At 37.0% G+C, this 27,991-nt stretch overlaps 6 protein-coding genes across 11 annotated transcripts; 2 read left to right on the forward strand and 4 right to left on the reverse strand.

The window, feature by feature from the left end:
• Nucleotides 1-257: 257 nt before the first annotated feature.
• Nucleotides 258-5,745, reverse strand: LOC103338783 (heat-inducible transcription repressor (DUF639)). Of its 3 annotated transcripts, none has more exons than XM_008242035.2 (10): nt 5,317-5,745; nt 4,657-4,878; nt 4,208-4,442; nt 3,601-3,791; nt 2,789-2,931; nt 2,441-2,618; nt 1,715-2,294; nt 1,374-1,486; nt 811-1,054; nt 258-628 (listed from the first exon to the last, which is right to left on the reverse strand). In XM_008242035.2, exons 2-10 carry the CDS (start codon nt 4,845-4,847, stop codon nt 401-403), a joined length of 2,103 nt encoding a protein of 700 aa, XP_008240257.2. In that variant the 5' UTR covers nt 4,848-4,878; nt 5,317-5,745; the 3' UTR covers nt 258-400. The 3 variants fall into 3 exon arrangements, with proteins under 3 accessions (XP_008240257.2, XP_008240259.2, XP_088897212.1); XM_008242037.3 differs by having other exon boundaries at nt 3,601-3,770; nt 5,317-5,693; XM_089041086.1 differs by lacking the exon at nt 258-628 and having other exon boundaries at nt 911-1,104; nt 5,317-5,743.
• Nucleotides 5,746-8,356: 2,611 nt separating this feature from the next.
• On the reverse strand, nt 8,357-10,039 carry LOC103338782 (transcription factor BEE 3). Its single transcript, XM_008242034.2, has 6 exons — nt 9,509-10,039; nt 9,299-9,421; nt 9,092-9,157; nt 8,934-9,002; nt 8,765-8,842; nt 8,357-8,674 (listed from the first exon to the last, which is right to left on the reverse strand). Exons 1-6 carry the CDS (start codon nt 9,926-9,928, stop codon nt 8,582-8,584), a joined length of 849 nt encoding a protein of 282 aa, XP_008240256.2. The 5' UTR covers nt 9,929-10,039; the 3' UTR covers nt 8,357-8,581.
• Nucleotides 10,040-13,553: 3,514 nt separating this feature from the next.
• Nucleotides 13,554-15,150, forward strand: LOC103338781 (transcription factor MYB41-like). Its single transcript, XM_008242033.3, has 3 exons — nt 13,554-13,938; nt 14,033-14,162; nt 14,245-15,150. The coding sequence occupies exons 1-3, from the start codon at nt 13,782-13,784 to the stop codon at nt 14,906-14,908; spliced, it is 951 nt and encodes a 316-aa protein (XP_008240255.2). The 5' UTR covers nt 13,554-13,781; the 3' UTR covers nt 14,909-15,150.
• A 1,740-nt stretch (nt 15,151-16,890) lies between these two features.
• LOC103338779 (small ribosomal subunit protein eS7) lies at nt 16,891-19,436 on the forward strand. 2 transcript variants are annotated; one of them, XM_089041152.1, is made up of 6 exons: nt 16,891-17,031; nt 17,709-17,797; nt 17,882-17,952; nt 18,032-18,155; nt 18,474-18,656; nt 19,126-19,436. In XM_089041152.1, exons 2-6 carry the CDS (start codon nt 17,723-17,725, stop codon nt 19,243-19,245), a joined length of 573 nt encoding a protein of 190 aa, XP_088897278.1. In that variant the 5' UTR covers nt 16,891-17,031; nt 17,709-17,722; the 3' UTR covers nt 19,246-19,436. The 2 variants fall into 2 exon arrangements, with proteins under 2 accessions (XP_088897278.1, XP_008240254.2); XM_008242032.2 differs by having other exon boundaries at nt 16,894-17,031; nt 17,713-17,797.
• Nucleotides 19,437-20,854: 1,418 nt separating this feature from the next.
• On the reverse strand, nt 20,855-24,187 carry LOC103338778 (uncharacterized). Of its 2 annotated transcripts, none has more exons than XM_008242031.3 (10): nt 23,816-24,187; nt 23,023-23,118; nt 22,497-22,581; nt 22,253-22,374; nt 21,946-21,970; nt 21,766-21,849; nt 21,611-21,640; nt 21,418-21,520; nt 21,201-21,265; nt 20,855-21,016 (listed from the first exon to the last, which is right to left on the reverse strand). In XM_008242031.3, the coding sequence occupies exons 1-9, from the start codon at nt 23,906-23,908 to the stop codon at nt 21,202-21,204; spliced, it is 702 nt and encodes a 233-aa protein (XP_008240253.1). In that variant the 5' UTR covers nt 23,909-24,187; the 3' UTR covers nt 20,855-21,016; nt 21,201. The 2 variants fall into 2 exon arrangements, with proteins under 2 accessions (XP_008240253.1, XP_008240252.1); XM_008242030.3 differs by having other exon boundaries at nt 20,855-21,021; nt 23,816-24,181.
• A 290-nt stretch (nt 24,188-24,477) lies between these two features.
• LOC103338777 (uncharacterized) lies at nt 24,478-27,846 on the reverse strand. 2 transcript variants are annotated; one of them, XR_514616.3, is made up of 11 exons: nt 27,681-27,846; nt 26,855-26,990; nt 26,516-26,611; nt 26,344-26,428; nt 25,964-26,085; nt 25,651-25,675; nt 25,467-25,550; nt 25,317-25,346; nt 25,115-25,217; nt 24,886-25,018; nt 24,478-24,773 (listed from the first exon to the last, which is right to left on the reverse strand). XR_514616.3 is itself a non-coding variant. In XM_008242029.3 (11 exons), exons 2-10 carry the CDS (start codon nt 26,960-26,962, stop codon nt 24,955-24,957), a joined length of 717 nt encoding a protein of 238 aa, XP_008240251.1. In that variant the 5' UTR covers nt 26,963-26,990; nt 27,681-27,846; the 3' UTR covers nt 24,478-24,846; nt 24,954. The 2 variants fall into 2 exon arrangements, 1 of the variants encoding a protein (XP_008240251.1); XM_008242029.3 differs by having other exon boundaries at nt 24,478-24,846; nt 24,954-25,018.
• Between the last annotated feature and the right edge of the window lie 145 nt (nt 27,847-27,991).

Genomic DNA, 27,991 nt, shown 5'->3' on the forward strand with positions numbered 1-27,991 from the left:
GTTCATGCAAATGAAATGGATTGACTTACGAAACAGGCAAAGATAAAGAATTTGTTAGATTATTGAACAGTTGCAGCAGCAGCAGCTCTCCGATTTATCCTTCCTTCCCAGTTGCATACCGAAACTGAAAGCCGGAGTAGAAGCAGTTCCTAATTAAAATTAAGAATAAAACGGACAGAAGAGATAAGTTTACCAACATTTGCATTTTCTGATCAGGATTCTAATTACAAACAACTTTATACAGAACAGCAGGGATATAAACCAAACCTTTTTATTTTTTTCCATTTTCTTAAATTTCATGAGTTTATTTCGACTTCCTTCCTTGTTAAGATATACACTCACTTCTCTCTATGTGACACAGAAACCGTTACATAAACATACAATACAAATAATTACAGCATCATTTCTTCTTTTTCTCTTCCTTTTCTCTTTCAAGTATAACGGGAGCCGCGGGTATGCTGAACCACCACTCTCGCAATCTTCTCATCCATCTCTCCGTGCTAGCTCTTCTCATAGGCGAATACCTCGTGAACATCTCCAAAAACATTAATAGAAAAACATATCTACTGGGCACGAAGGCTAGAGTCAAAGCTGCAACTACAAGAGCTACCGCAAATTTTTCGCTTGCCTGATCACCATTACACAAAAACCCAACCAAGTATGAGCATTTTACCAAAAGGTCAAATGTAGCAATAGAATTTACTACGAGCATACATAATGATACTAACCAAAGTCGATGTGTTTATAGTAAATATATTAGCCATAGTAGAAAGGTGGAGGAACCAAGCAAGGCCAAAAAGAGAGAGGAACCTGAGGAAAAAGGGACAGTAGCAAGGCGCGTATCTTGAGAAGAACAACATTCCCATCCTGGATGATCCCTTCAGCTTGGGAAATTGCATTCTGAACAGCCAAAAGCTGTTCCATTGTATTCATTGCCGGAGGTGCTAACACCTTAACCTCATGAATAGACTTCCCTTGGCTAAAATATCGGGTGAGGGCCATGAAGACCGCAATAAAGACAAGCATCAGTGCAAAGGCATAGCTCAGCCATCCCCTGAAATACACACCTTTGTAAGCCTACAGGAAAAGATACCTACCAGTGTGCTGTGTGGAAAGAAACACAAGAGCATCAAAACCCTAAGAAACCCCATTGTCCATAGTCTCTTTCTTCTCTAGCTACCCCGCTTTCTCCTGGCCACATTTCTCTCCCATCCCATAGAGTTTTTAAGAAATTTAGTAACACATTTTACAGAACGCATTTCTAGGGGTTGTTTTTGATAACCCGAAATTATGTTGCCCCCAGAGCTCCTGCATAAGTCTGGATAAAGATTATTGAGTAAAACAAGAAGGTGAAATTTTAACTGGCCGTTTACCTGCAAATGATGTAAGTGAAAACACCACAGAAAACCAAAGACTTCATTGGATCCTCCCAGAATGCTAAAGAAAGAAGGCACTTCCCCAGTTCCATAAATGGAAACAGTAACTCCTGCAAGTACTCAATAGATTTAGATAATGGAGCAACTCATAAGCTAGGTGAGAGAAGAGTGCAGTAGATTCAGATTCATCGCCCAAGTGCATGTGATAAGCATCAAGTGGTTATTTACAGTAAAAATTAAAGGAATAATGGCAATCAATGCCTCAAAAGGGAATGAGAGATTCTATGGCGTCTTCTGTCCACTAATTGGGATCACTAATCAAACATATAACCAAATACCTTCATCACTGCAAAATTTGTATCAATTCCTTCCACTTTGACTCCATCTACTGTTGCTTGTGCTTGCGCCACTTTTTCATAGTTGTTTTTAGATTCCTTAACTGCTCTTTCCAGCATAGTAACTTCTCCCACAGTTATCTCACCTACAGCAAGCCCAGCCTCAACAGGATTATTAGAACTTGTTCCAAATGCAAAGCCCAAGTTAGAAATCATATCCAAAGCTGAGATCGAATACATTCCACCTCCAGGCTTAGAATTGCTAGACCTATCTAATTCCCTTACAGTTGACATATCTGCAAGGGTTTCAAGTATCAAATCTCCGCCTGGTAATTGATCACAAAGATTGAACATTAAAAGAGCCTCGTAGCGTAAAGGATTTGCAGAACAAATTTCTTGAATGGCCTGTAGTCGCAGAATTCCAAGCACAGCCTTTGAAAGAGCTTCATCCCGTTTAACCCCCTTGATCTGGAAATTATTTATAAATCTATGAACATATAAAATCTCTCTTATGATTGCTAGCCAATAATCACGACGAGTATGCCCCTTCAGCTCAGGAAACTCAATTACAGCTGGTTCTGATCTACAGAAGAAACACTGTTGATAATCAAGTTCTAATAAGAAGACTTTCTTTAATGGCTACATCACAGAACAAGTTTAGATACTAAAACAATAATAATTATAAATAAAAAAAATCTCGCCAAAACAAATAAGTAATGCATAACTTACAATGAAATTGATTTATAAAAGACTGCCTTGTCAAAAAGTCTAGTACCCCATGGGCCAGTCAACTCAGGTTTCACAACCTGTTTTAGGTCATCTGATAGATCATATCGTTTTGCCTTGTCATAAGATACAACACGTAGAGCCTCAAAGTAAAATGCATGGTCTGTCAGAATTAACCTTCCTGCTCACAAATGATAAACATTAAAAAAAAAGGCTAAATACTGGATTATAAAAACACAGTTAATTTGGAATTACTCATCTTCATGTGTAGTAAACACCATAAGAAGAAATGACATGGATTTGATAATAGCCAACAAAAGTATTTAAATTATTTAACAGTCCCCAACCTACCAGGCCATGTAGAAATTCCTACATGCTCAAGAACTGGTTGGGTAGTGACTGTTCCATCCACTTCCAGAATCTTCTCTCCTCTTGGTGATCGCATGGCAGAAAGAAGTGATGACTCTGATTGGGTCCTCATTTTCCTTATTGCTCTGTATGAGAAAATTTTCAAAATTGTAGAACTAGATATGAATGTCTGGTACAGGGTACAAGAAATATGCTTCCAGAAATCCCATAAACTTGAACTTTAGCGAATCCCTTGTGGAATTTGAATTCCATCAACTAACCAAAGTATGCATTCTTGGTTATCATAAGATCCATTTCAATTAACATCCACTTGAGAATGACCCCAACTCTCTGCCAGTGCAGTTATAATACATTCTTGGATATCATAAGATCCATTTCAATTAACATCCACTTGAGAATGACCCCAACTCTCTGCCAGTGCAGTTATAATAGAACACTGAATACGTTGCCTTGGTGGATTGCTTATCTCCTTTTGTATTTCTGTTCTTTTTATCTATAAAGTTCTAACTGCCTATCCTGTGTGCATGTGTGTATGTGCAAACCACCAAACAAAAGAGGCTTTCCATCTAAACAATAGCTTATTTCAGCAGTTCAGAGAGAGTTGATCCCTAAAATTCAGAAAAATAAAAAGGATAATAGCAACCTCCACCTTCCTCTCCCTCCCTCCCCTTAACCCTTAAGGCCCCTGGAGAAGCATACGGGTACCCAAAAGAAAATAAAAAATAAAATGGGAAAACAGCAAGTTAAAGGGGGAAAGAGGGAGAAAAATGCAAACTCAAATGAAGAGTGTGTACCTTTCTAGTCCACTTAGGTACTTGTCATATGTGGAGAATTGAAGCCTTCCACCAGTTGATGCTGTAAGCACCTCAAAAATGTTCTCACTGATAATGACGTTTGCAATAGTAGGAACTGCTGGAGCTATTCTAGAGAAAGCCTCTACCCCAACTGATAAATCCTCATCTAACTGCACAAAAGACGTGGGCCCCTAATGGACACATAGACATTAAAAATAAAAATAAACCAGAATGCTAAATAATCCCTTGAACCCTAAACTATTATTTACCCAAACAGTCAAAACACTTCTTATTAAAAAAGAATTTGACATAAGATCAGAGATGTATATATAGTGATATCATATCACTGATATGCATACTAAGGAACTTAACCTACTTAAGTGTTTAGTAAGCAATGCAAGTAACAATGGGCAAAGACATCTCCAAGCACCGGGAAAAAAATTTCTAATGAAAATTGCAAAAGGTAGGGTAACATGAGATTTTTCTAACTTATAATTTCAACAATTTACAATATATATCAGGATTTAAATATCAAAATATCAACCATATAAGATATAAGCTTCTAAGAAAAAGGAAACAGCAAAACTCACAAACAATTAAAACTTACCGTTAGTATAGGTTGGCTTGCTGCAGCTGGAGCCTCCCAAGCTAGCATCATGTCATAAGTCAGGCGTCGAAACTTTCTATCAGCCAGATGACCTGTTTCTTGAGTTGACAGAGCAAGTGCTCGAAAGCAGCAATATTCCAAAAAGTTCTTTGCATAGCACAGTGGAAGCTTTATAGATTCAGAAGCCTCTGAATTGAAGCCTTCACAAAGCTCAGTTGTAGGAACACCAAGGATTCTGCATAATTTATTTGTTATTATTGGCAAATCATTTCTTGAAACTAGTGACAATATTTTGCAAGTAAGCTGTGAAGCCTGATATTCATATGAAGCACTCAACAATGAACAATAAGGTTCTAATGGAACCAAGAACATAACTTGCACAAATTTCATCCACTTTTACTGCGATACTGTAAGAGTTAAGAGTATAAGGTGCACAGCTGCAAACTTACTTTGAGCATCTACGGACAACTATGTTTGCAATAGGAGATAGCTCTGGTACCCAATTGGTCTGGGCTGAGGGAGACCTTCCCATCTCCTCCAATTCTTCATCAAAAGGGCTTCGATTTCCAAGCAACCATTTAAAGGATCCTTCTCTTACAAGATTCTCGAGCATATTTCTGGTTTTGCTTGCCATGGCCATCCCTAGCTTTCCCCCTCACTATGTATTTAAACTGTAAAGGAACACAGTATCATATATGTCAAAGTTCTTAAATTTAACTGATGACCCCAATTTCACCAACACCACTGTCAAACCCTCACAGAACGCAATTTAGCATTTCAATCTCTGAATTACTTTTCATAGTAGTCAGTAAAGTTTAGCGTTTCAATATTATGATCTCACTTATCATAAGTTCATAACAAATTTCAGAAACTACAATATCTACCGAGCCAGCGAGTTCACATAAACAACCAGATTAATCAGCAAAATCACTTGCTATTCGAAATCCCAACAACCAAATTTCAGCAATAGCATTAACAATTTCTTTAACTTGCCACAGACGGATTCTAGATTACTTACCACAAGACTAAAATCAATCAACCCCAAGAATCAAATTTCAGCAACAACCTAAACCCAACAACTACTACCAGCCACAAGATAATACACTTACCACAAAATGCACATTCAAACCCGCCCCCTTTTCAGCAATCTCAGCTTTTGAGGATAAAATTCTCCAAATTTCTGCAACATTTCACAAAAACCACACGTTCTGGACCAGCATCTACGAGCCCACTTCACCAATTTCCGAAATTAACAGAACAACAACATGTGCTGCTAAAGCAAAGAAGAGTCGGTCCGAGCAGCCACGTAGGAGGTGCATCACTACTCTGTCGTGGTTTGGGGTTTATTATATTATTATACATGAAGGAAAACTCCGATTCTTAGATAAGAATATAATTCGCGGCAACAGTGACAAAGGAGTTTTCGTCATCTCAAGCTTTCTTCGTTGAGAAAGCGGTAGCGGGTTATGATCGAATGAGCTACGGTGCAGTGGATAGTTCAGTAGGTTCAGTAAAATAATTTCTTCTTTACCTAATACACAGACATGATACAACGCTCTCGACGCATGTATGCGTTACACCAGTCGATCGCCAAGTGTCATTTCAAATACTTGCCACGTGGCAAATCGGTTGGATCAACATTAGACAATTGCCACCATTTACATCATCATTATTGGTGTGATCTTATTCCTTAGTTTTTTTGTTGGGCTTGGTCTGATCTTCATCACTAAGAAAAAACTTACAGTAATAGTATTGTTTTGCTATTCTCGTTGAGTATCATTGCATTATTAATTGAGATAGCAAAATAATACTATTTATATGTCATTGTGTTATTGATCAGAATAGTTTCATGACCAAATGTTCATATCTTCATCAACTTGTTTAGCTCAGATTCGAAATTAATTGTTTATTGTATTGGTATTACCACCCTCATTGCTTGCTAGTACTATTTATTAACAACAGCCATCCTCTTGGTTCAAAAGAAAAAAAAAAAAGGGCCTTATTTTTCTCATGTTTGTTTTGTCGGAGAGGGACATGAATGACTAAAAGCCCACGTCGGTTGAATATGTAGCGTTTTAATTAGAGCCCATTTGTGAAGAAAAATAAGAAAGCCCGCATGGCCTCCCATTTCTAACATTTCCACAAGAACTTAAATCCATCCATCAGGGTGTCGCAACTGGGCTGACAGAAACTAAAACAATTCTTCGGTAAGGTATAGTACAGGGATTCTCGCTGCAGTCTCTTCTGCATAAAGAAATACAATCTGTCCAACATGTTCCCCTAGCCAATGATGCCCTGCATGCAAAGGTACTAATTAAAGTAATGATTAATTATGGGGTATGTTTAGTTTTAGCTTAACCATCACCATTTGTTTTAGATTAGAGTGGTGGTGGTGAATCCAATTACATTGAGGACTATATGCATGGCAGGTGTTATTATGACTCTATGAGATGCATGCATGCACACACTAGACACTAGACACTAGAGGGAGGGAGCATTAGATTTCCTTTTCTTTTTCTTATTTTTAGTTTTGCCATGTAGTAGATAGTGGGTATAATGATTTAACATTTTGGACAAGCTAACATCTTCCACTTCCAATTCCAAAGTTGTATTTCTTCTAGGGTCCTTGAACTTGCCCATATAAGTTGTTACTACTTTCCCAACTTCACCTAATATGTGATCTACTCAATCAAATCCAATTTGGGAATATTTTGGCACTATCCATTAACTATACCATGGGACCCTTGAGTCCTCTTCCTCCTCTTTGTTCATGCATATGCTCCAAAAGACAAAGCATATACCTGGTCAAAAGGGGGGGTCAAGGAAAAGAAGAAAGACTGAGTTTTTGAGTGGGATATGAAGAAGAGAAACAAATTGAAAGTGCTTTTGATGGAGGAGGTTCAAAAGCCCTTATCATTTTGAGAAGCTAGGAGAACCCACATTGCCCATGCTCTGGCCCATTCTAGCTGTCTTCTGCCCCTCCAAGTTTCATGGATGCAATGCATCTACACCTTTCCTTCCCCTCACAACAAACTTGAAGACAAAAGAAAAAAACTATCCTATCTATCTTCTCTCTCCCCCCCAATCATTCACCTCATGAATTGGCAACCTCCATCAGATTTCATGTATCCATCTATTTGTGGGATCAACAGCTTATTACCCCCCTGGATGATGGATTCAAGTCAAGAAGTTGCTTTGCTTGTCAGGTGTCCCTTTCAAGTCTCTGAAACTTTGGCCATCTGTCTCTGCTTACTACAAAAGCGAATTTGGTTCATGGGTCGTATTCAAACCATTAAGTGCCAATGAATTACTTCCAATGTCTTACCAGACACAAGATATATGTGTCTCAGTTTTCCAAATTTCCCATGATCTTATATACACAACTTACAAGTTGATGCCAATAATGTCGTTCACACATTAGACAACATGTACTCGCTATTACTAATCATCAAGTTGACAACTTACTGCTTATCCACCACTTATAGTTTATGACTCAATCTGGTTTCAGACTAAGGGGCTGTTCAAATTATTTACCTGCAGACTGATAACCCTTTTTTTTTTTCTTGGGGGTTACATTGGGAGGAAAGAAATCTAGGTGCCAAGCTAGGAGGAAGGGGGCGGGCCACAACCACTATGGTAACTAGGGCTGGCATTTTAGACCAAAAACCACAAATACCAACTGAGGTTTTTCCACATCTAAACCGACCTATCATGAAAACCAATCGCAACATGCGGTTTATAGAACCGACCGCAATATGCGGTATAACACAAACCGCAATATGATTTAAGCATGAACATACTCTTTTTTTTTTGCTGATAAAAAATTCGGTAATGTTATGTTGTTCCATATACCGACAACTGCGGTAGACCACAAAATGTCAGTCGATTCACGATTTCATTGAAAAATTACAGTAACCAAACCGCAACTACCCTAGTGGTAACCCCACTCGACCGATAACCCTTTTGTTAGTTATACAAAAATGTGGCCCAAGTTGAATTATGTTTGCCCATTAAAGTAAATGATATTTACGCCATTTACATCAAGTTGATTTTATGTTTCTTTGGACCCTATCTGATTTAGATAGTTGGATTTGCTAATTTATGCATTGTCTGTAAAGTTAATTACTGATTATATTTATAGAACCACAATTAGGGAGAAAATTTTGACTGTAAATTATTGTTGATAAATTTGCCCACATGAGTGAGGGTGTTACAAGTTTTGGTTTTCCACCACTTGCGCCAGACATAGCAATAGCATGAAGTGGGGACAAATTGGATTTTAAAAATGAATAACATGCTGCAATGCGATGCAAGTATTAGGACATGGAGCATCTTCACGTGTTGAATGGCATCCAGTTTCATCCAAAATTGAAGTCAGAGGGGCCAAGTTGAGTGGAAGCTACCATATCCTCCATATCCTTCTCTTTTCATTCTCTCCAACTCTACTGCCTCGTAAACCTTTGCACTCTGCAACATGAAAAATAAAACATTCCATTATCATGCAACATACACAACCAACATATTATTAGTGTTTGAATTTCAGAGGCATTGCAGTACCTGCATTGTTTCCATGTCGTCTGTCTCTGAGTTGAAGTCGTAGAAAGAGCTTGCTGCAGTTAGCTTCATAGATAGGAACTGCATTCAAAAGGAAACTAAAGATTAGTTGCTTGAGAAGAACAAAAACAAGAACAAGAACAAGAATTTGGTCCTTAATTGTCAAACTAACCTCGACTTGGTTCTGCAAGGACTGGACATAATTAATTATTTCGTCCAACATTACCGCCATTCCCATTGTCTGTAATCACATCAATGCGTTCAAAATCATAATAGACTCTAGATTTTTTAAGTTAAGAGATAAAGATTACTGAGAAATATCAAAGTTACCTTAGAGCATCCTGGGACAATGTTTTGCAAGCATCTGAGTCTTTCATTGATCTTTCCTCTTCTAACCTGATTGAGAATAAAGCAGCAGCAACCATCAACCCCATATTCACACAAATAATATATTACAACTGAACATGTAATTAGCAAAACTAACTAGGTCATTAATACAAGTATTCATTTGGAATAAAGAATCATATGCAAATTTACCCTTTCTGCTAAACTGTGACTATCAGTGGCTTGGCCTCTTCTGGCTCTGACATGAACCACGTCCTTTGGTTTCTCATCTTCTTTCTCGTTGGTTTTTTTGTGTCTCTTTCCTCTTCCTGAGCTCTGCAAATACACAGACCAAATCAGCTCATTCAGATAACATGAGAAATTTAGTGGCAAAATAAGAGAAAAAGGTTTTTTAATGATTACATTTTTCCTCCTAACTCCAGTTTCAGAAACTGGGGGAGTAGAGATTCCAGAGCTGCTCTCTGATACATCATCCATTGCTCTTCCCTTCTTGCTTTCTTGGAATCCATTTCCAGCCCCAGCTCCTACAAGGTGCTGAACAGCAGGAGCCTCATCATTCTGGTTGCTCTTGTTGTCGTGATCAAAAAAATTTGGAAAGTTTTGAACCAAGTTTCCCTGGAACTCAGGTCCCTGAGAGCTGAAGTAATTGTCATTGGAGAAAGGCATACAAGTCTGGAAATTCAAGCTTGAATAAAAGTCCAAGACATTTGGGTTAAATTGATCTGTATACTGGTGTATTGGTTCCATGTTTGTGTTTGGGGCAATATCTAAGAAAGGAAGTGAAGGTGCAATGCTTTGCATATCTGATGTGAATTCAGCCATTGGGTTTTGTATTTTACAGTCCCCTGCTAGCTACAAGCTTAATTGGGTTTTTGGATAATGCGGGTGTGGAACTAGTATTTATAGGGACCAGGGAGCATGTAACCTCATTAAACAATTTACCTGAACATGAATGAGTGGGGGAGGAAAGGAAAGCATTTTGAGGTGGGCACGCGGCAGAGCTCTGTCTTCCCTTACAGGCCCCATTTCAGGAGATATATAATCCAATAAAAGAAAAGCTCTCGGCCCAGAGCAGAAATGGATTGAAAAAGTTTTGAAGAAGTTTTGAAGCTTTTCTTTTGGGTGCAGCTGTGCTGATAGGTTTTTGAATGGATTGAACAATACATTAAAGCCCAGAATAATCTTGTGACAGGAAGACAGAGCTAAGCTTGGCTTATCTTGGGCTAGAGGATCTTAATTAGATATGTGGTAAGTCCAACAAGCGTCTGTTTACAGCTCTGTTTGGGCCAGAGGAGGCCCTATGCAACCCAAAGAAAAGTCAAAAAACTACTACCGGAGTCCTTTTCAAAAACAGTGTCTGTTTTCAGCTCTGTTTCTGCATCTAAACTTGTTTATGTTTAGCCTTGATTTGTTGAAGCTCTACTAGTACTGATTGCTGCTGAGTCGCAATCACTAATGACTTCTTTTTTGTTATCTTTAAGATTTGGTCACTGCTACAAGGTCAAACTTAACAACTCCTGTAAGTTAACAGTATATTGCTAGCCACCAACATGTTTGCAAGTAATTAACTTTTTGATGTAAATAGTTAATTTGCTGAATCTGGAATCAGTCACTATATAATTACCAATTTTGCACAAGCGAAAGCAAGTTAGGCAGGAATATGAATTAAGTAGTGAATCATGTGCAGATAAAAAATATTGCTGAAAAATATGTTGCATGCAGATGCAGATGCAGATAGCCTGCTAGGTACATACATGTAATTATTATGTTTGCGTGTGTATTCAGATATCAAATTTGTTGTTTTCCTGTTATATAATCATCATCCATCATGTGACATCGGCAACAGAAGCAGTCACCGTTGATCACGCTTGATTATCTCTATCTCACAGAGGTCAACATCATCATCTCTTTCTTTCTCACTATCCAAATTTAATTGTAATTTATGTCCACATGATTAAGCAGCCTTCTGTTCTGGAGTTGAAGCTTATGCAGATAGAACAAGTAAGTAGGCCGCTCCTGCTAGGAAATTTTGTCATCCCTCCAATTAGTATATTGAAAAAAGAAATAGAGCATATCCATTTTCTTAATAATGGATACCACCAAAGTTAATTACTATTTCTTAATAATGGAGCATATCCATTTTATTCCTTGATTTGATTTACTTCTTTGATAATTTCCAAATAAAAGATTGAAGTCATACTTGTTTTGTTGTTGAAAATGATACTTGGACTTTATGATTGTCCCTGTTACCAATCAAACGAATTGTGTTTGCTTATGTTTTCAAAGTGATATGAAATAACGCGTATAAGCCAAGAGATATATGTCTTCAAGTAAGCACTGAAGAAAGTTGAGGTTCCATCCCAAAACCAATTGGCAATGAGGAGAGTAGCTCAACTCCTTATAAACCCAGGCTAGGTCCCTTAACATTTCAATGTGGACAAACAATCTCAACACCCCCCACACGTGTGGCGAACTTTCAGCCTAATACGCGACAACACATTATCGGGTGACGTGGGAGCACATGTGGCCGTTGGGCCCAACACGTGAAGCCTTGTTCGATATCATGAAGAAAGTTGAGGTAGCCTTAATAAGCAGAAAAAACTATCCGGATAACATTGTTTTGCTATCTCCGACCAATAATACAATGACATGTGGAAAAGTTATCATTCGTGTGATTGCACTAGGAATAGCAAAAAGTAGTATCCCCGTTGCATGAAAATCTCTCTCCTTAATAAGCCCATTTTTAGGTACTTTAATTTATAGCTTAAGCTAAAGAAAAATTGACAGACATTAAGTACTCTGCAAGAAAAACAAGCCACTGTTGCCTACCATACCATATACTCATTTATATAGAGTACAGAAGAGAGTAGTTTATTTTTCTTTGAAGAGTCAAATATAGCTGCCTGCACAGGAAACAAATTTTGCAGACTTTTCTCAATTTATTACCTCTTTTCATATCTCTGTCTCCGAAGTTGATGGTGTGTGGAGGAACATAAACCACATAGGAAATGCCACTGTTTTTCACAACAGCAGGCAAGCAACCAAGAGAAAAAGAGAAAAAGGTTCATGTTCTAAGATTCCTAGTAAGCTTTAAAATGCCGCCCCCTCAACAAGCAAACACCAATACGCTCAACTCTTGTGAGTGCTGTAATATAATAATACCATAATGTTTTGGTCAGTCAAGCACGTTTCGTATTGAGCGTTCGCAGTGCAGCGGATCATCTAGAAAGAAGGCACTGTACGAACCTTGAATTATATGAACCTTTTCGTTTTCAAGAGGTTGACAACTCATCCCTTTCTTTCCACCTCTTGCTTTGGCCTTATTAATAGCGTTAATAGGTAGGTTGCATGATATTCCATTGAGTGAATGAATGAAACTCTACGCAGATGGTCAAAGCAAGAACAAGATCTTATTAAATGCTCGAAATATATGTTTATTATTCCATCTCTTGAGACTGTACCGTAAACATTACACCTTTGGTGAGTGGTATGAACTCGATTATTTGAATTAAAATTGACAAGAATTTTGGCCGTCGTTTAGTGTGTTGAGATTGAATTTATGAAATTAGATAACAATCCAACATATCGTATCTTAATATGTCCCACCCTTCTCGGCCTATCAAGTAAAAATGCAACAAAAAGAAACATAGGCACCAAACCCATTTGGGTTCGAGTTCAGAGAACATAATTAACGTTAATCAAATCTTATCTTATGAAAACTGTCCTGGGCACAAACGACAAGCTTACTACGCTCTAGCTAAGTGCTTGGGTTTAAGAGACGTGGCCGGCTGGTGTCAGTCATCCCAATTAAACAACGTCCCTCTAACACAAATATAATGATATATTTATTTTCATAACCAGAAACTACCATGTCTCCAGAGTGGTCTGGTCTCTCTATCCTTGTTCAAACTTGGACTTGTTCTTGTCTCGAGCACGAAAATAAACATGTGTTTTTCCGTACTAAATAAATCTTTTTCATTTTATTGCTGACATACATATGCTTACGATGTACAAGGTTCCTATCTTAATGACCAAAAGAGAAGTTTGATCTGCCTTCAATATGCAAACAACTATCTATGAATTTTATCATGAAAAGTGTGGAAATCGAACAGGTCGACATTTTGTTTGGAGTGCTACATGCGTTGCACCTACCATGAAAGTTTCCAAAATTCATTTGTATTTTGCTTTTATCGTGTTAGCATCATTATATGGCACTAGCACATAGTTTTGTCTCTTTATAATTTTTATTTATTTAAGAAATCCATAACCTAATCCAACTCATTTTAAATTAACGGTTTTGAAATGATGAACAATTGAACATGTTTTACCTTGACCAAGAATTTTGTTTGTGTTTACTTCCGAAGGTCATTGTCGTTTCACTGTGAAAAGGTGAAATATTCTCTTTTCTTTTTCTTATTTAAGCGATGGACAAATGGGAATGGAAGCTCAGTGGAAGCTACAGCCTACATGCATGTAGAATGTGGTTCTTCTACAACAAGTCACCTTATTTGAAAAGTTTTTGGCTTTGCATACAATTTCTTTGTTTTTCTATCAAATAAAAATAAAAGGAGAGATTTTGGTTTATATATATATATATATATATATATATATATACTGCCCTGCAGCCCTGCTAGTCGGTAGAGCTTTGGCCGTGTTTGCTTTAAGTCTAGCTGATATGTCTAGTAATACTAAAACCTTAAGTAGCACAAGTTGCAGTGAGGATGAAAGTGAGCTAAGGAGAGGGCCATGGACTCTTGAAGAAGACACTCTTCTCATTCAATACATAGCTCGTCACGGTGAAGGCCGATGGAATTTGCTAGCAAAACGTTCAGGTAATCAATCACTTAATATAATCCTTGACCCTTTTGCAAGCTGATTATTTCCTTTGTTGATCTTTTCTTTTTCTTCTTATTTTTTGGGGTGCAGGGTTAAGGAGAACTGGCAAGAGTTGCAGACTGAGATGGTTGAATTATCTGAAACCGGATGTTAAGCGAGGAAATCTAAGTCCAGAAGAACAGCTCTTGATTCTTGACCTCCACTCAAAGTGGGGCAACAGGTGTGTTGTGTTGTGGGCTTTTTTCTGCAGATTTGATTCAAACTTGGCAGAACTTTCTTATCATTCATTTTTGTGATTGCAGGTGGTCCAAAATTGCGCAGTCTTTACCGGGTAGAACGGACAACGAAATCAAGAACTACTGGAGAACAAGGGTGCAGAAACAAGCACGGCATCTTAAAGTTGACACCAACAGCACAGAATTCCAAAATATTATAAGGTGCTTTTGGATGCCAAGATTGCTGCAGAAGATAGGAGGAGAATCAGCGTTTTCTTCCCCCATGTTAATCCAAAACCAGATGGCTTTGCAGCCTCTTGACAATGTTTCTCAGCATTTAACAGCAGCAACAGCATCACCTCCACAAATTCCTGGGCAGGGAGCTCTTAATATGAGTGGAACAATATACAATTTGGATAGCATCCAAAAGCAGAACGCAGAGTCAGAGTTCTGCACCAGTTCCTGCATTTTGCCTTCAGAACCAATAGACATGCCAAAGATGTCTCAATTTCCAGAATGCCCTCCTAGTCCTTTTCATGCCATACTTAACAATGATAATGCAAAGGGCGGCTTTTGTGTTGACAACAATAGCTATGACATAGAAGCCTTCAATCTGCAAGGGTCTGTTACAGCACAAGGGTTTGCTGGAAACTCTGCTGGTGATTGCTACGTAGCAGAAAGCAACTGGCTTGACAGTGATTTTTCATGCGGCATGTGGAGCATGGACGAATTGTGGCAAAGTAGGAGCTAACACCCCCACCACCACCACCACCACCAAAGAAAGAACCAAAAAGAAAAAGGAAAAAAAAAAAGAGAGAGAGAGAGAGAGAGAGAGAGAGAGAGAGAGAAACAGAGGTTATTTTTTTTGTACTCAAAGAGAGAAACAGAGATTGAGGACCTTATTTTTAGGACAACCCTCAATCAACTGATGACTTTTTTTATACAGATTTGTTTCTATATCATCCATAAAGTGAAAAGCATTTGTTAATTTTATACCCAAACTCAAAATAGTTTAAGTTGTTGATTTAAGCTTTCGTTTATGCAAATAGACTAAGGGTTCTGATGCCATTTTGTGTCCATGAGTGCAGTTTCATATCAGTTTGATAGGTCTAGCCATGCATGTGTGTTGTGTGTTCATGCCATAGATGATGCTATTGATATCAGAAAACAGTCCAGGCTGGTTTTCCCTGTGAAAATTATCTGAAGAATCTTGTGATGTACTGAGAAACAATATTTAATGTTCTTTGAACTATCAGATGTCAGTCTCATTAACATGTTTCAAGTTTTCCCTCGTACCCAATTAGTGGGATGGTGAAACTTTGACTAGTCAATTTTAGGAAACAAATTCTTACTGCAACAATGCTTTTAGACTCTTGTAGATAAAGACTCTACCAACTATGAACGCACTGAACAAATTTCTGAACATTGAATTTAACAATATGAAGAAAAAAAAGTTACTATTTCTGAGAAAGACATGCTCTGGGATGCACTTACTTTGAACTTAGCAGATACGGTTGCCAACCATAGCAGATTTGTATATATCAAGAATCAAGACTGCAACTTTAGCGTGTGGTTGATAGGCGAGTTTAGCTCTTCCTCTCTCACTCACCATTGACTGTGACTAATCATGTAAGCTGTCTTTACTCAAAACTCTGTCAATTTGCATATTTGGGTGGGTTTCAGTTCACTATTCAATTCAGCCTCAATCCACACAAATTGTAGATGGAAGTTAGCTAGAGCCACCCATGACGGAATTGACATATTCTTCTTCTTCATAATTAATACATAGATTGAAATCTGGCTTATTTAGTAGAAAAGAAAAAAGAAATTTCAGCTGACTGGAAAAAGACTACCAGGCATGACAATTGTCATGATCACCAACAAGAAATTTAGTTAGTCTAAATTTAATTTTAGTTGACTAGTCAGAAGCTTTTCATCACAGCACAGAACTCTGAAGTATGTTGACTATTCTCATCACAAATTTTGGGGATCAAATAGCTATGATGAAATTGAATTTCCACCTACACTAGAAGGACACGATTGAGAAATAACCAAGGAAGAGGACAACTTTAGTTGAAAAATCTTGTAGAGCTTTTAACACTTCTAAACATCACTTAATAAAATCATGGAGTACATGGTCTTATTCTTACCATTGGTTTATCTTTTATAACAAAATTTATTAATTATTTCACATGATTAAGTTATGGAGTTAAATTTTTTTTCATCCATCTTCTATCTTCGGTCTTTTCATCTATCTTCTATCTTCGGTTGTCTATCTTTTGTACATACAAAACTAGAAGACCTTAAGTCTCGTTTGGTGCATAGAATTGGATTGGATTTGATAAGGTATGTTGAATGAGGAAATGAAGCTAGAGGTGAATGATTTTCATTTTAAAGAGATTAATAAGGATAAATTATATTTTTGTGTGGGAATTAAATGAGATAAGTTTTCTTCATGAGTAATTGTTCTTCTACCTTCAATTTGTATTTATTTTTGAATTGCCAATGTTTTTCACTTTCTATAGCGCCTATAAAATTTACGAAAGAATCAATAAAAAAATTAAAAAATAAAATAAAAGGAAAAAAGAAAATTTTCCGAGTGCTAGTTACTTTCACAATTTCACATCGCAATATATAGGGAAAATAAAAAATACTGTCCAGTAATGACCGGTGATTTACCATTTAGTGCATCCAGCTAATCTCAACCGTTCAGTTGTAACAATAAGCCATCCGGTCGTCCATTCTATCCCCTTAAAGCTCTTTTATTCCAACATTAGGGTTTCTCTGCACCGCCGAAGCCATTATTCTTCACGGTTTTCAGTCACTCGAAGCAGAAAAACGCTCTGAGTCTCTGATTCTCTGGTTCTCCTCGAGGTAAACCCAAACCCCATTTCGCTTTCTCGAGTGCAGCTATGCATCTTAGATTTGTTATGTTGTTTGTGATTGAGATTTGAAGAAGCTAAGCCCTTTGGTTTTACTTAGACTGATGCGATAAGCTACCCTAGGCCTTTACGTTTTCTATCAGTCTCTGATACAGTGTAGGGTTATGCTTCGCTTTGAAAAGAAGTTTTAAAGATGTTATCTTTGTTAACTTAGTTTCCGAGCGGCAAGTTTTTCCAAAGCCAGTTACCAACTCAGAACTAATTGCTTCAATAGGGTTTGAATTGTGAAACCCATTTGTTAGTTTTCTCCACTTTCATTTCGTTTGCATAAGGATTTTGTTTGAAGATTAAAACTTTGTTTTCTACCTTTTTCTTTTTTCAAACTTTAATCTGGATAGATTCTTTTGTATTTCAATGCATGCTTCATTTGATGTCTGAACATCTTTCCCACAGATTTTAAATATCAGATTATTATGGCAATGTTGGGGTTTCGAGTTTCTATTGAAGAATAAAATCCCCACATCTATTCTCTGTTTGTGTTTCGTTAGTCTCTGCTATATCAAACTCAAATAAAGAATTATGGATCATATTAACATTTTGCCTGGATTTCATCAGTTTTTTCATGTCCTTGTAAGCCAGAAATGATATTATGTTTCGTGCCTTGTTTAGTCAGATTTGTCAAGATGTTTACTTCAAGGAAGAAGATTCAGAAAGATAACAATGCTGAACCGACCGAATTCGAAGAGTCAGTTGCACAAGTAAGCTATGCAGCTGTTTGCTTGCTGTCTAGTCACTTAATTGTTACAATTTTGAGTTTTGACCATGAGTTGCTATCTCTGCAGGCAGTAATTGAATTGGAAAGTAACAGTGACCTGAAAAGTGACCTGAAGGATCTATATATCAACTCAGCAGTGTAAGAATGGTTTACTGAATTCATATGTATTATGAACTGTTGCCTATGGTATGAGTTGTATTCTTCCTTTTTTTTGCAGTCAAGTTGATGTGTCTGGAAACCGGAAGGCTGTTGTTATCCATATTCCATATAGACTGAGGAAGGCTTATCGCAAGATCCATGTTCGGCTCGTGAGGGAGCTCGAGAAGAAGTTCAGTGGGAAGGTGATTAGTGATTTATGTTCTGTAGTTGTCTGTATTGTTTAGAACCTAGAGTTAATTGAGTCTAGTTTGTGTGTGAATTTGTAGTGGCCTTGCTTCTAGGCATATTGATCTTTTAGTTACTGGTTTTGATCTGCTTAGCTAGCTTTTCTGGTTTGCTTGTCTTTTTTGTGAGTGCCTTTTTTTTATTATAGTTTTTTGCCTCTTATGTATATCTGCAATCTAGGTGACTAAACTCTCTTATACACACATTTATATTTGTTTGCAAAATTTGATTGTCTGGTGAGGCTTATAGTGCCCTTTTGGTTTGTCATATGGTAGGATGTTATCCTGATTGCCACACGTAGGATATTGAGGCCTCCAAAGAAGGGGTCAGCTGCCCAACGTCCCCGCACTCGTACTCTGACTGCTGTGCACGAGGCAATGTTGGAGGATGTTGTTGCGCCTGCTGAGATTGTTGGCAAGCGCACCAGATACCGTCTTGATGGATCCAAGATAATGAAGGTAAACTATCCTAAATTTTTTTAATGGAAATAAATTATTTAGTCTCTGCTATATGACATCAACAATAAAAAAATTAAGTCTGCTCAAAAGATGTTTGCCTTGCAAAACAGGCACTTTGATACACAAGTTGATAACATAGTAGACTGAGTAAGATAGACATTGTAACAGATCTTTATTAAAGTGCATGTATCCATTGTACCAGTTGCTCTGTTGTAAACCACTGTATTGTACAAGTTCCTCTGTTGTAAACCATTGTGTTTCTCGATTAATTGCTGAGTTCTGACAACCCCTTGCTAGATCAAGCAAATTAAAGCTTTACTTCCGAATTTAATGCTTGTTTGATACAACTCAAATATGTTCCTTTGTTCGAAAAATACGATATTTATCTCTTAAAGATATTAAATTATAAAATCTTTATTCTTTAAATAAAAGCTACAATATTTATCACTTATTTCTTGATGTTGGGCAGGTGTTCTTGGATCCCAAGGAACGAAACAACACTGAATACAAGCTGGAGAGCTTTTCTGCAGTTTATCGGAAGCTTTCTGGAAAGGATGTTGTGTTTGAGTACCCCATCACTGATGCATAGAAATATTTTGTGCAGTCGCACCTTTTAATTACTCTTCTCCCCTTTTCCCTTTTGTTCCCTGAAGAACTGCAATTCAGCAGGCAGACAATTTAAAATTTTGATGTTGAGGACGTGGTTTAGGATAGCCTTTGAAGGATTTTGTTCTCTTCATTATTAGCATATTTATGTTGACGTGATATGGTTTACTGTGATTTTCAATCTCTCTTTTTGATAGTCTTGTTTTAATCTCAGTGTTGAATCTTTTCCAAATTGTTATGCATGATGTTGGTTTGGTGCCACTTAATTTACTTTCTGAATAGATATTTGCTTTTTAGAAAAATTCGAAGGCTGCAAATAAAATTTTTTCATGTGAGTAAATCGAAAAATTGGTTGGGAATGTCGGTAGTAGCGTGCAAAAAACCAAAAGCTAAAAGCCCGAGAAAAAAAAAAGTTAAGGGAATTGCTAGATTTGTATCATGATATGATCTGTGGGCGTTTTTATTGAAAAAATATATTTCTGGGGGAGAGAAGGTTCCCATGCTCAACTAAACGTGAACGAGGAGAATAATATTATTCCTATAAAATATAAATATATGGCGGAAATAACCGTACTAAATTCTGCTTGTAAGTTACACCAACCCGGAAACGCACCTTCTCTTTAGCATGGTTTAAAATATCGACGATATCGGAAATATCGGTAGTCCAAAAACATAGAAATTTTGATGAAAATATAGGGATATTATCGATATCGATAAAAATTGAATAAAAACTACGAAAATTATAAGAAAAACTTGGAAATTTTTATTGAAATTTTGGAGAATGTTTATTTAGTCAATTATCTATTAGTTTATTAAAAAAAATTAAAAAAAAGAAAATGCATTACATGATGGATTTAACTAATTTAAGTTGATTATACAGAGAGCTAGCAAACAATGTGAGTGTAGAAAATATGTAGTAATTAATGAAAACAAGATTAAACACACCATAATCAAAACAAGATTAAACACACCATAATCATTCATATATAATGATTTACTACAATATTTTACACTTTATACATTGCATGATAAGATACATGAGTGATTTAGTACCACATAGAGTTCTTATGAGGTTCAAATTTTTCACTATCTTCATCATCTGTATGTGTAGGGTAAGTGTATTGTGAAGAGTATTCATCAAACGATAAATCCCCAAAATAATTTTGCATGTAATTATTAACATGCCACCCGTATAAATATAAATATGGTGGTTAAGGTGTTGGAGGAGTAAAATGGGAGGGTTTCAAATCCTCCTTTGTGTTTTTTTCCCCCTTTTTTACACCTTTTTTTTTCCTTTTTTTTTTCTTTACATTGATATTTTCGATATTTTAGCGACATTACACCGATATTTTGACAAAATATTGCTGAAGTGTGAGCGAAATTATCGACATCGATATTTTCCGATATTATCGATATTTCAGACTATGCTCTTTAGCACTTCAGTTTTTCTATTTGTTAGGTTGGGGAAAGGGCTCACACTCAATCCAACTTAAACCGCATTGGTCTCTTCAGTATTTCAGTTTAACATTATCAAAATTGTTCTTGGTTATCTGGAAGTTTTTTGCTTTGCTGAAAAACACTTCCAAAGACTATGAGAAAAAACAAAATTCATTAGCATAAATAAGATATCTGAGATCCACAGCGTTGGAAAGAATGAATCTACACAAGTTAGTATGATGAAAAATCTCCTCGCATGGACAAGTTGGTGTCAGGAATTCTCATCAACTGAAATTTTTACCAGATTTTGTATCCTGCTGCACTGCACAGATGGAGGGAAAGTGATTGAGCTAATAGGCAATAAGAATGACAGAAATATAACCATTTTAGTAATAAGTATTTCAATTAAGCTATGGCATAATATCATAATCACAGAAAGATCCCAAGGGGGCTCTATATCAAGCGGTCAAGGACTCAAGGTATGGTGGAAGCAAAGCATACCTCAAGACAAAATCACAAGACCGAGGTACATGGCTCCGCAGAGAAACAAGAAAGATATAAACCCCCTACAAGTAAAGCTCTTCAGAGTCAGAAAAAACCACACAAGTACAGCATAAGCGCATCCCTTGTAGTTTGTCCAGCAAAAGAAAGGGAAATGCAGAAAAAGCAAAGAAGGAAAGCTCTCAGACATAAATCTTATTAACAATAAGAAGCTCACCAAATGACACCCCATCCACAACCAGTACAGCAAGGACACTCTTCTGCGAATTTCTCAGCATCACTAGAATGAACTCTACGGGATATAAGATCGTCATAGATATCTGCATTATCACAATTAAACATTAAAAGACAATACATATACAAATATAGACAGTTAACTTGAGGATCAAATAATTTGTTTCTTCCCATACCATAGACCGAAAACAAGGAGTTCATTACACCTGTATTCCACAAAATAGAACCAAGAGTTATTAATTAATCCCATCTTACGCGGGGAACAAAAACGACTTGTAGCCTACTTTAGTAAAGCACACATGAAAAAAGAAACTAGAAGAGTTGCAATTACCAGTGAACAGAATAATATATCGAAGTATACGAACTTTTGTTGTTTCTTGCAGAACCCAAATTATACCGAGGAAAAGAATGAATCCTGGTGGTCAACATGTAAACATGAAAACATCCAAATGTCATATTGCATCCTGTGCTAGTCATAGGAAGATGCGTTACTGGAAACTAGAACACATACCTATACAAAGTCCTCGAAGTGTCCACTGCACATTATCAAGCAGCACAAGCACAACAGGATAAGGATTTTAGGCAGACATTCAAGCAAGGTTAAATTCCTTGAAGACATATAAAAGCATAAGCTCTGGAATATAAGGAATGCAGAGGTTTCTATACTGTCATCGTGTGAGAAACTTATGCATTCAGTATGCATGAAATCTAATGTTAAACAATTGCATGTACACACTCCAATACTTATAGGTGCATTTTAGCATAGAAAGCAAGGTAACAGGCAAAATCAAGTAAAAGATTAGTGAAATAGTACTTACATTTTTAGCTATAAACAGTACAACCAGCAGAGCAGCAATAAAACACCCAGCAGCTATTCGTGCAGTAAGAAGATTTGTAGATGCAAGAATCAATAGCATCCCCCAAAAGGATGAACCAAGATCTGGCGTGCAATGTAAATGGAAAAATTACATCAGAACTTATTTGGACACAGCTCTCAAAATGAGGAGAGCTAAAGATGTACAAACTGAAACATAAAATAGGTCAGAGATAAAGTGGAATTACATCCAGCTGGCAAAATCAACCAGTATACACCACCACGGGTTTGTGTGGTTCCACCCTCATCTGCATGAACTTGAATCCCTTCCACCTGCAAACTAATCTGTATCATTACCTGCCCCAAATAAATGAATGACTTTCTAAACTTAGCCAATTACGAAGCTACCTAGGTCAAAATTTGACCTCACCAACATGATGAGTCAGAGAAAGAGCAGATACTCAAGAAATTACGAGTTTTCATTAGGATATCGTAGCAAGGCACTCTGCTGCAATGTATCAATAAAAGCAATGCAAACTTAACAATGTACTTCCATTATAACTCTACTATGGAAGAAAATATATGAAATGGCATTAGTGCTGGAAGAAAATTGATTTTGTCCTCACTTGAGTTATCAGTCACAAAAATTATACCACATAAAATTCATTAATTCAACAACCCTAGAGCAAGGCAAGGCAGGCATTCTGTTGCAATTTATCAACATGCGCATTATGAAAATTTTATAGGAAAATATGAAAGAACAGAGCTTCTTACATGACCACATGTAAGTTTACAAGCAATAGCATGGCTCGCCTCGTGAAGAAACACAGTGACAAGCTTAAATGGTCTCAGCAGTATTGTCCTCCACAGCTACAAGAATCAAAGAATGATTTAATATACATGACTTGTAAACAGTACAGCAGAAGGAGTATTAACACACTAAAAAAAGTCATAATTAGATCGAAAATATCCAAGAAAACATCTTGCTTTCAAAATGATTGTAGTTAAGATGATTCTTTAAAACAACGTATCACCTATGTTGTTTAGTTTCTAGTTTTTTTGAATCTGTTTCAGCTTCTGCGCCATGGGACTACTTTTTGTTTTTATGTTTTTTGGGAACTGACAAGGGACTTCAATAAGCAAGTGAAATTCAAATATGGATTTCATTCATATTTAAAATATACAACAAAGAAAAGATGAATAATCCTGAAAATTACTTTAGAGTGAGAAATTCCAAAGATTCCAAGCATCAAAATTTGTTGAGGACAAGAAACCAATCTCCCATAGTATCAAACTGTCCTTCATTCCACAGCTTAAGAATAAGATTTATGAGCAAAAAAATCAATCTCCATGCACCAGTGGTTTAATCAATGCAACACCACCCCTCTTGAAAAACAAAGCTCTACCCAGATCAAACCAATACTACAACTTCTCAAATATATCAAAACCCATGAACAGCACTGAACTATCTCTCTGCCCAGAATCAATGTAAGAGAGAAGCATTCTTATTATGAGAGAGAGAGAGAGAGAGAGAGAGAGAGAGAGAGAGGGGAGTTTAGTGCTTTACCGCAAGTATAACGACAGTGCAGACAGAAACGGTAATGAGAAAGACCACTTGCTCATGGTTGCAGCAGTTAGTGAGTTCCCAATTGGGCCTCATCTCCGATTCTCTTCTCTGCTTTGGTTACAGAGAGAGGTGGTCTCTCTCTCCGACGAAATCAAACAGATTGTGTAAGGTTGAGTTTAGATTCGGACCCAACAAATAAAAAATGGTCGAAGTTAGATTGACTGAGAGGACAGTAAAGAAGAAAAATTAAGAAAGGAGTTTTTGGGCAGTCTCTCTCTTTTGTGTTTTGAGCTTTGGATTTGAAGTCAGAGTCAGACAGACCAAAACATAAGTTTGAAAACGTTTGAACCTTGGTATTGGTAGACCAATCAGGAACCTACATGTCTAGAAAAGTAGTAAATCCCATGACTTTTGTCTGGCGGGATACACTGTTCCCAACACTACTTTCAGATCCCGTTATTTTAAAATCCCGCAGTTAAAAAGGCTACTTTTTTCTTTTATTGAAAAAGAAAAGAAGAAAAATTGCATCTTCCAGTAAAGATATGAACGTGTATCAACTGTCAGAACAGGCTTTGCTTCCAGCCTTCCATTCCACTATTAAAATAGATAGCTTTAGGCATAGAATGATAGTAAATGTGATTTCTTTCAACAACAAAAAAATATTGGGTTTGAGGATTTCGTTTTTTATTATGAAAGAATAAACAAATTATATTATATTTGTATAAGCTTTACAATTACACAAAATTGCATCACATCATCACACCTTGACATTGTAGATGTAGTAGATCATCTACCTTCATCAAAACAGGAATAAGACACTGAATTCCTAGAAAAATCCTCAACAAAACTAGTCTCCTCAGAAGCCTTAGGAGCACCGTTGAATCAAACTAGTAGCATGAGCTTTGGTAATAGCTGAAGCAGAGGTAGTTGTCTATCTTGAAGTCCAGGTTTGCCTGGTCTGGCCAAAGTAAATAAACCGCTCGAAAGCATGAGATGAACAGAGTTCATGTAGGGCCTATCTGCAACGCTTGCTTCACAACACAAAGTAGTAGCTGAATGCACATTGGTACCTTTCACGACGGTTTTATTTATGTTTCTGTGACAATCAAGAACTTGGAATCATTGAAGCAAACCGTACCTCAAGCCAAAACCACAAGAGCAAGGTACATGGATCCACAGAGAAAGAAGAAAGATATGAACGCCCTACACATGAAGCTCTTCATAGTTAGAAAAAGAACAGAAGATGGATAAAAAGAAAAGAAACCAGGCAGAAGTTTTAATAAATGAGAAGAATCTCACCAAATGACACCCCATCCACAACCAGTGCAGCATGGACACTCTTCTGCAAATCTCTCCGCATCACTAGAATTAACTCTGCGTGATATAAGATCATCATAGATATCTGCATCATTTCATGGATACATTACAAGGCATCTATGAGTACAACATACAGGCAGCTAAATTGAGTGTCAAATAATATTGTTTCTTCCTGAATAAATACCATAAACTGAAAACAAGCTGTTCATTACACCTGCAATCAGATAAAAAAGAGAGTAAGCATTGATGGCTTTAGCTCATGATACTTGGAAAAAAGGAACTATAAGCTACTTTCGTAAGCAATAAAGAATAAAAATAGCAGGGCTGCAATTACCAGTAAACAGAATTATTTCCCTTAGTATCCGAACTGGCGTTGTTTCTTGCAGATACCAAATTCCAGCAAATAAAATAATGAATCCTGGTGCCTCAAGAAGAAAACATAAAACATCCAAATGTCACATTGCATTCTGTGCTAGTAGTAATAGGAAGATGTTTAATTGAAATTATGGAATGCATACCTATACAAAGTCCTCGAAGTGTCCACTGTACATTATCAAGCAGTACAAATACAACAGGATAAGGATTTAGTTAGCAAGTTCTACATTCCTTAAGGGCATATAAACGAATCATTTTACTCTTTTCAGGAATCTAAGGGTTTCTAGATCTTCATCAATTACTTCCCGAATTAATTTTATGTGAAAAACTTATGCATTTAGTTTCCATGATATCTAACGTCAAAGTGTTTCCTGTCCCAAATGCTTCATAGGTACATTATAGCATCCAAAAAGTAACTGTCAAAACCAAGTAGAAGATAGGTTCACTAATACTTACATTTTTAGCTAAAAAGAGTACAACAAATAGGGCAACGATGAAACAGCCAGCAGCTACTTGTGTAGCAAGATGTTTTGTGGATGCAAGAATCAATACCATCCCCCAAAAGGATGAACCAAGATCTGGCGTGCCACAAAATGGAAAGATGATAAAGGTAACAATTATATCAGAAATTATTGGGATCCAACTGAGAGAAGAAGTCATATTGAAGCCTAAAATTCTAAACCACGAATATGAAAAATCATGCATCATGTTAGATCATTGAATAAGATATCACATCGAAGCATGGATTTTGAACACGTTTGATTGTCCTAAATGGAGAAGAGCTACAGATGCAAATCAACCGGAAAATAAATAAGGTTGAGGTTAAACGAAATTACATCCAGCTGGCAAAATTAGCCAGTATATGCCACCACGAGTTTGTGTGACTCCTCCTTCATCTGCATGAACTTTAATCCCTTCCACCTGCAAACTAATCTGTATCATTACCTGTCTTAAATAAACACGAACATTATGAAAAATTTATGCGTAAAGTAAGAAAGAATTTCTCACCTTACCACATGTAAGCATACAAGCCAATGCATGGCTCACCTCATGAAGAAACACAGTTATAAGCTTAAATGGTGTCATCAGTACTGTCCTCCACAGCTACAAGAATTGAAGAACGATTTAGCATACGTGACTTGTAAAAAGTGCATCACAAGAACGCAAGGAGTATTAACACGCCAGCAGACTCTTATCATTAAATAGAAAATATCCACGAAAGTATTTTGCTTTCCAAGTGAATGAAGTTAAGATTTATTCTTTAGAATTATTCTTCAGAACAATTAATGTATGACCACTCTTATGAGAGAGAGAGAGAGAGAGAGAGAGAGAGAGAGAGAGAGTTACCACAAGTATAACGACAGTGCAGACCGCAACAGAGATGAGGAAGGTCACTTGGTCGCGGTTGCAGCATCTTCTGAGTTGCCAATTTGGCCTCCAGTCAATTAAGTCCATCTCTTCTCTGTTTCTTTGAGACCCAATACTGCAAGAATTTTTCTTTTGGTAAGCAGCACAAATGGAGATGATCTTTTTGCTTCATCTTCACAATGCAAAACAGAGACCCAGACCCAGTTTACAGATGTTGAGAGTGTTTGTCCCACATTGAAATGTTAAGGGACCTTGCCTAGGTTCATAAAGAGTTAGGCTACTCCCCCATTGCCAATTGTTTTTGGGTGGAACCTCAACTTCTTTCATGGGAACCTCAACTTCCTTCAACAGAGAGGAGAGAGAGATCGCTCTCCATAACCAAAATAGAGGTATAAAGCCTGAGTTTGATTGATTGAGAAGAAGTGGAAAACAAAAATTTTATTTTTTTGGGCAGTTTCCATATGTTCGACGAAAAAACAAAGCTTTCAACTTGAAAGGTTCTGACTCAGACCAAAAGAGAAACGTTGAACTTGGGGCAATCAGGCCCCGACTAAATTCAATCATATGACTTTGGTCTCTTGGGTACACTGTTTCTAACAAAATTGATTTTGTGTAGACTGGCAGTGGCGGTAACCCACATTCGGCCTTATTTGTTCAGATTCAGGAAAAAAAAAAACAAAGAGTTGAGAAACTTGCATGTTCCTCCATACAATTGGGATTCAAGAAGTTTGTTTTGAAACGCAAAACAACATTTGTCTTCATAAAATTATACAAGAAAATTATAAATGTAAATACGATGTGACACCTGCAAGTTGGATTTCAGCAGTTGATTGGTCGAGCCTAACAAGCCAAAAAGAGGGTGAGCTATGGAGGTTAGGCTCTTCAACCCCCACCCTCTGTTATTCTGATTCTGAACAAAGATGGCCTTCCAGGCTCCCCTGGGGATGAACTCAGGGAGCTCAGGACTTCTGGGATTTGTTAATTGAAATTGTTCTTCTTTGTAATTCATGATCTCTGTTCGTTTGCTTTTCTACAAGGTTTGAGGTTTTTTCTTTTACGTGGTTGGTGTAAGCACACGTGCTTTTGTATTGAGCTCTGTTTTTGTTCTTGCCTAAA

This window comes from Prunus mume, linkage group LG7 (assembly GCF_029339155.1).
Source record: "Prunus mume cultivar Tortuosa linkage group LG7, ASM2933915v1, whole genome shotgun sequence".
Taxonomy (NCBI): Eukaryota; Viridiplantae; Streptophyta; class Magnoliopsida; order Rosales; family Rosaceae; genus Prunus; species Prunus mume.

Excerpts from the sequence above, each read along its gene's own strand:
- LOC103338777 (XM_008242029.3), bottom strand. The coding sequence starts at position 26,962 with ATGGACTTAATTGACTGGAGGCCAAATTGGCAACTCAGAAGATGCTGC. Across the intron at positions 26,429-26,515 it reads GTATGCTTACATGTGGTAAG|GTGGAAGGGATTAAAGTTCA; the intron begins GTGAGAAATTCT and ends ATTAGTTTGCAG. Across the intron at positions 25,019-25,114 it reads TGTGGATGGGGTGTCATTTG|GGCGTTCATATCTTTCTTCT; the intron begins GTGAGATTCTTC and ends CTTCATGTGTAG.
- LOC103338779 (XM_089041152.1), top strand. The coding sequence starts at position 17,723 with ATGTTTACTTCAAGGAAGAAGATTCAGAAAGATAACAATGCTGAACCG. Across the intron at positions 17,798-17,881 it reads TCGAAGAGTCAGTTGCACAA|GCAGTAATTGAATTGGAAAG; the intron begins GTAAGCTATGCA and ends CTATCTCTGCAG. Across the intron at positions 18,156-18,473 it reads AGAAGAAGTTCAGTGGGAAG|GATGTTATCCTGATTGCCAC; the intron begins GTGATTAGTGAT and ends GTCATATGGTAG.
- LOC103338782 (XM_008242034.2), bottom strand. The coding sequence starts at position 9,928 with ATGGCTGAATTCACATCAGATATGCAAAGCATTGCACCTTCACTTCCT. Across the intron at positions 9,422-9,508 it reads CTGGAGTTAGGAGGAAAAAT|AGCTCAGGAAGAGGAAAGAG; the intron begins GTAATCATTAAA and ends GTGTATTTGCAG. Across the intron at positions 8,843-8,933 it reads CCTTGCAGAACCAAGTCGAG|TTCCTATCTATGAAGCTAAC; the intron begins GTTAGTTTGACA and ends TTTTGAATGCAG.
- LOC103338781 (XM_008242033.3), top strand. The coding sequence starts at position 13,782 with ATGTCTAGTAATACTAAAACCTTAAGTAGCACAAGTTGCAGTGAGGAT. Across the intron at positions 13,939-14,032 it reads TTTGCTAGCAAAACGTTCAG|GGTTAAGGAGAACTGGCAAG; the intron begins GTAATCAATCAC and ends TTTGGGGTGCAG. Across the intron at positions 14,163-14,244 it reads CACTCAAAGTGGGGCAACAG|GTGGTCCAAAATTGCGCAGT; the intron begins GTGTGTTGTGTT and ends TTGTGATTGCAG.
- LOC103338778 (XM_008242031.3), bottom strand. The coding sequence starts at position 23,908 with ATGAGGCCCAATTGGGAACTCACTAACTGCTGCAACCATGAGCAAGTG. Across the intron at positions 23,119-23,815 it reads GCACTGTCGTTATACTTGCG|CTGTGGAGGACAATACTGCT; the intron begins GTAAAGCACTAA and ends TGATTCTTGTAG. Across the intron at positions 22,582-23,022 it reads GTAAACTTACATGTGGTCAT|GTGGAAGGGATTCAAGTTCA; the intron begins GTAAGAAGCTCT and ends ATTAGTTTGCAG.
- LOC103338783 (XM_008242035.2), bottom strand. The coding sequence starts at position 4,847 with ATGGCCATGGCAAGCAAAACCAGAAATATGCTCGAGAATCTTGTAAGA. Across the intron at positions 2,295-2,440 it reads TTTTATAAATCAATTTCATT|ATCAGAACCAGCTGTAATTG; the intron begins GTAAGTTATGCA and ends TTTCTTCTGTAG. Across the intron at positions 1,055-1,373 it reads TTCACTTACATCATTTGCAG|GGGATGGCTGAGCTATGCCT; the intron begins GTAAACGGCCAG and ends TGTGTATTTCAG.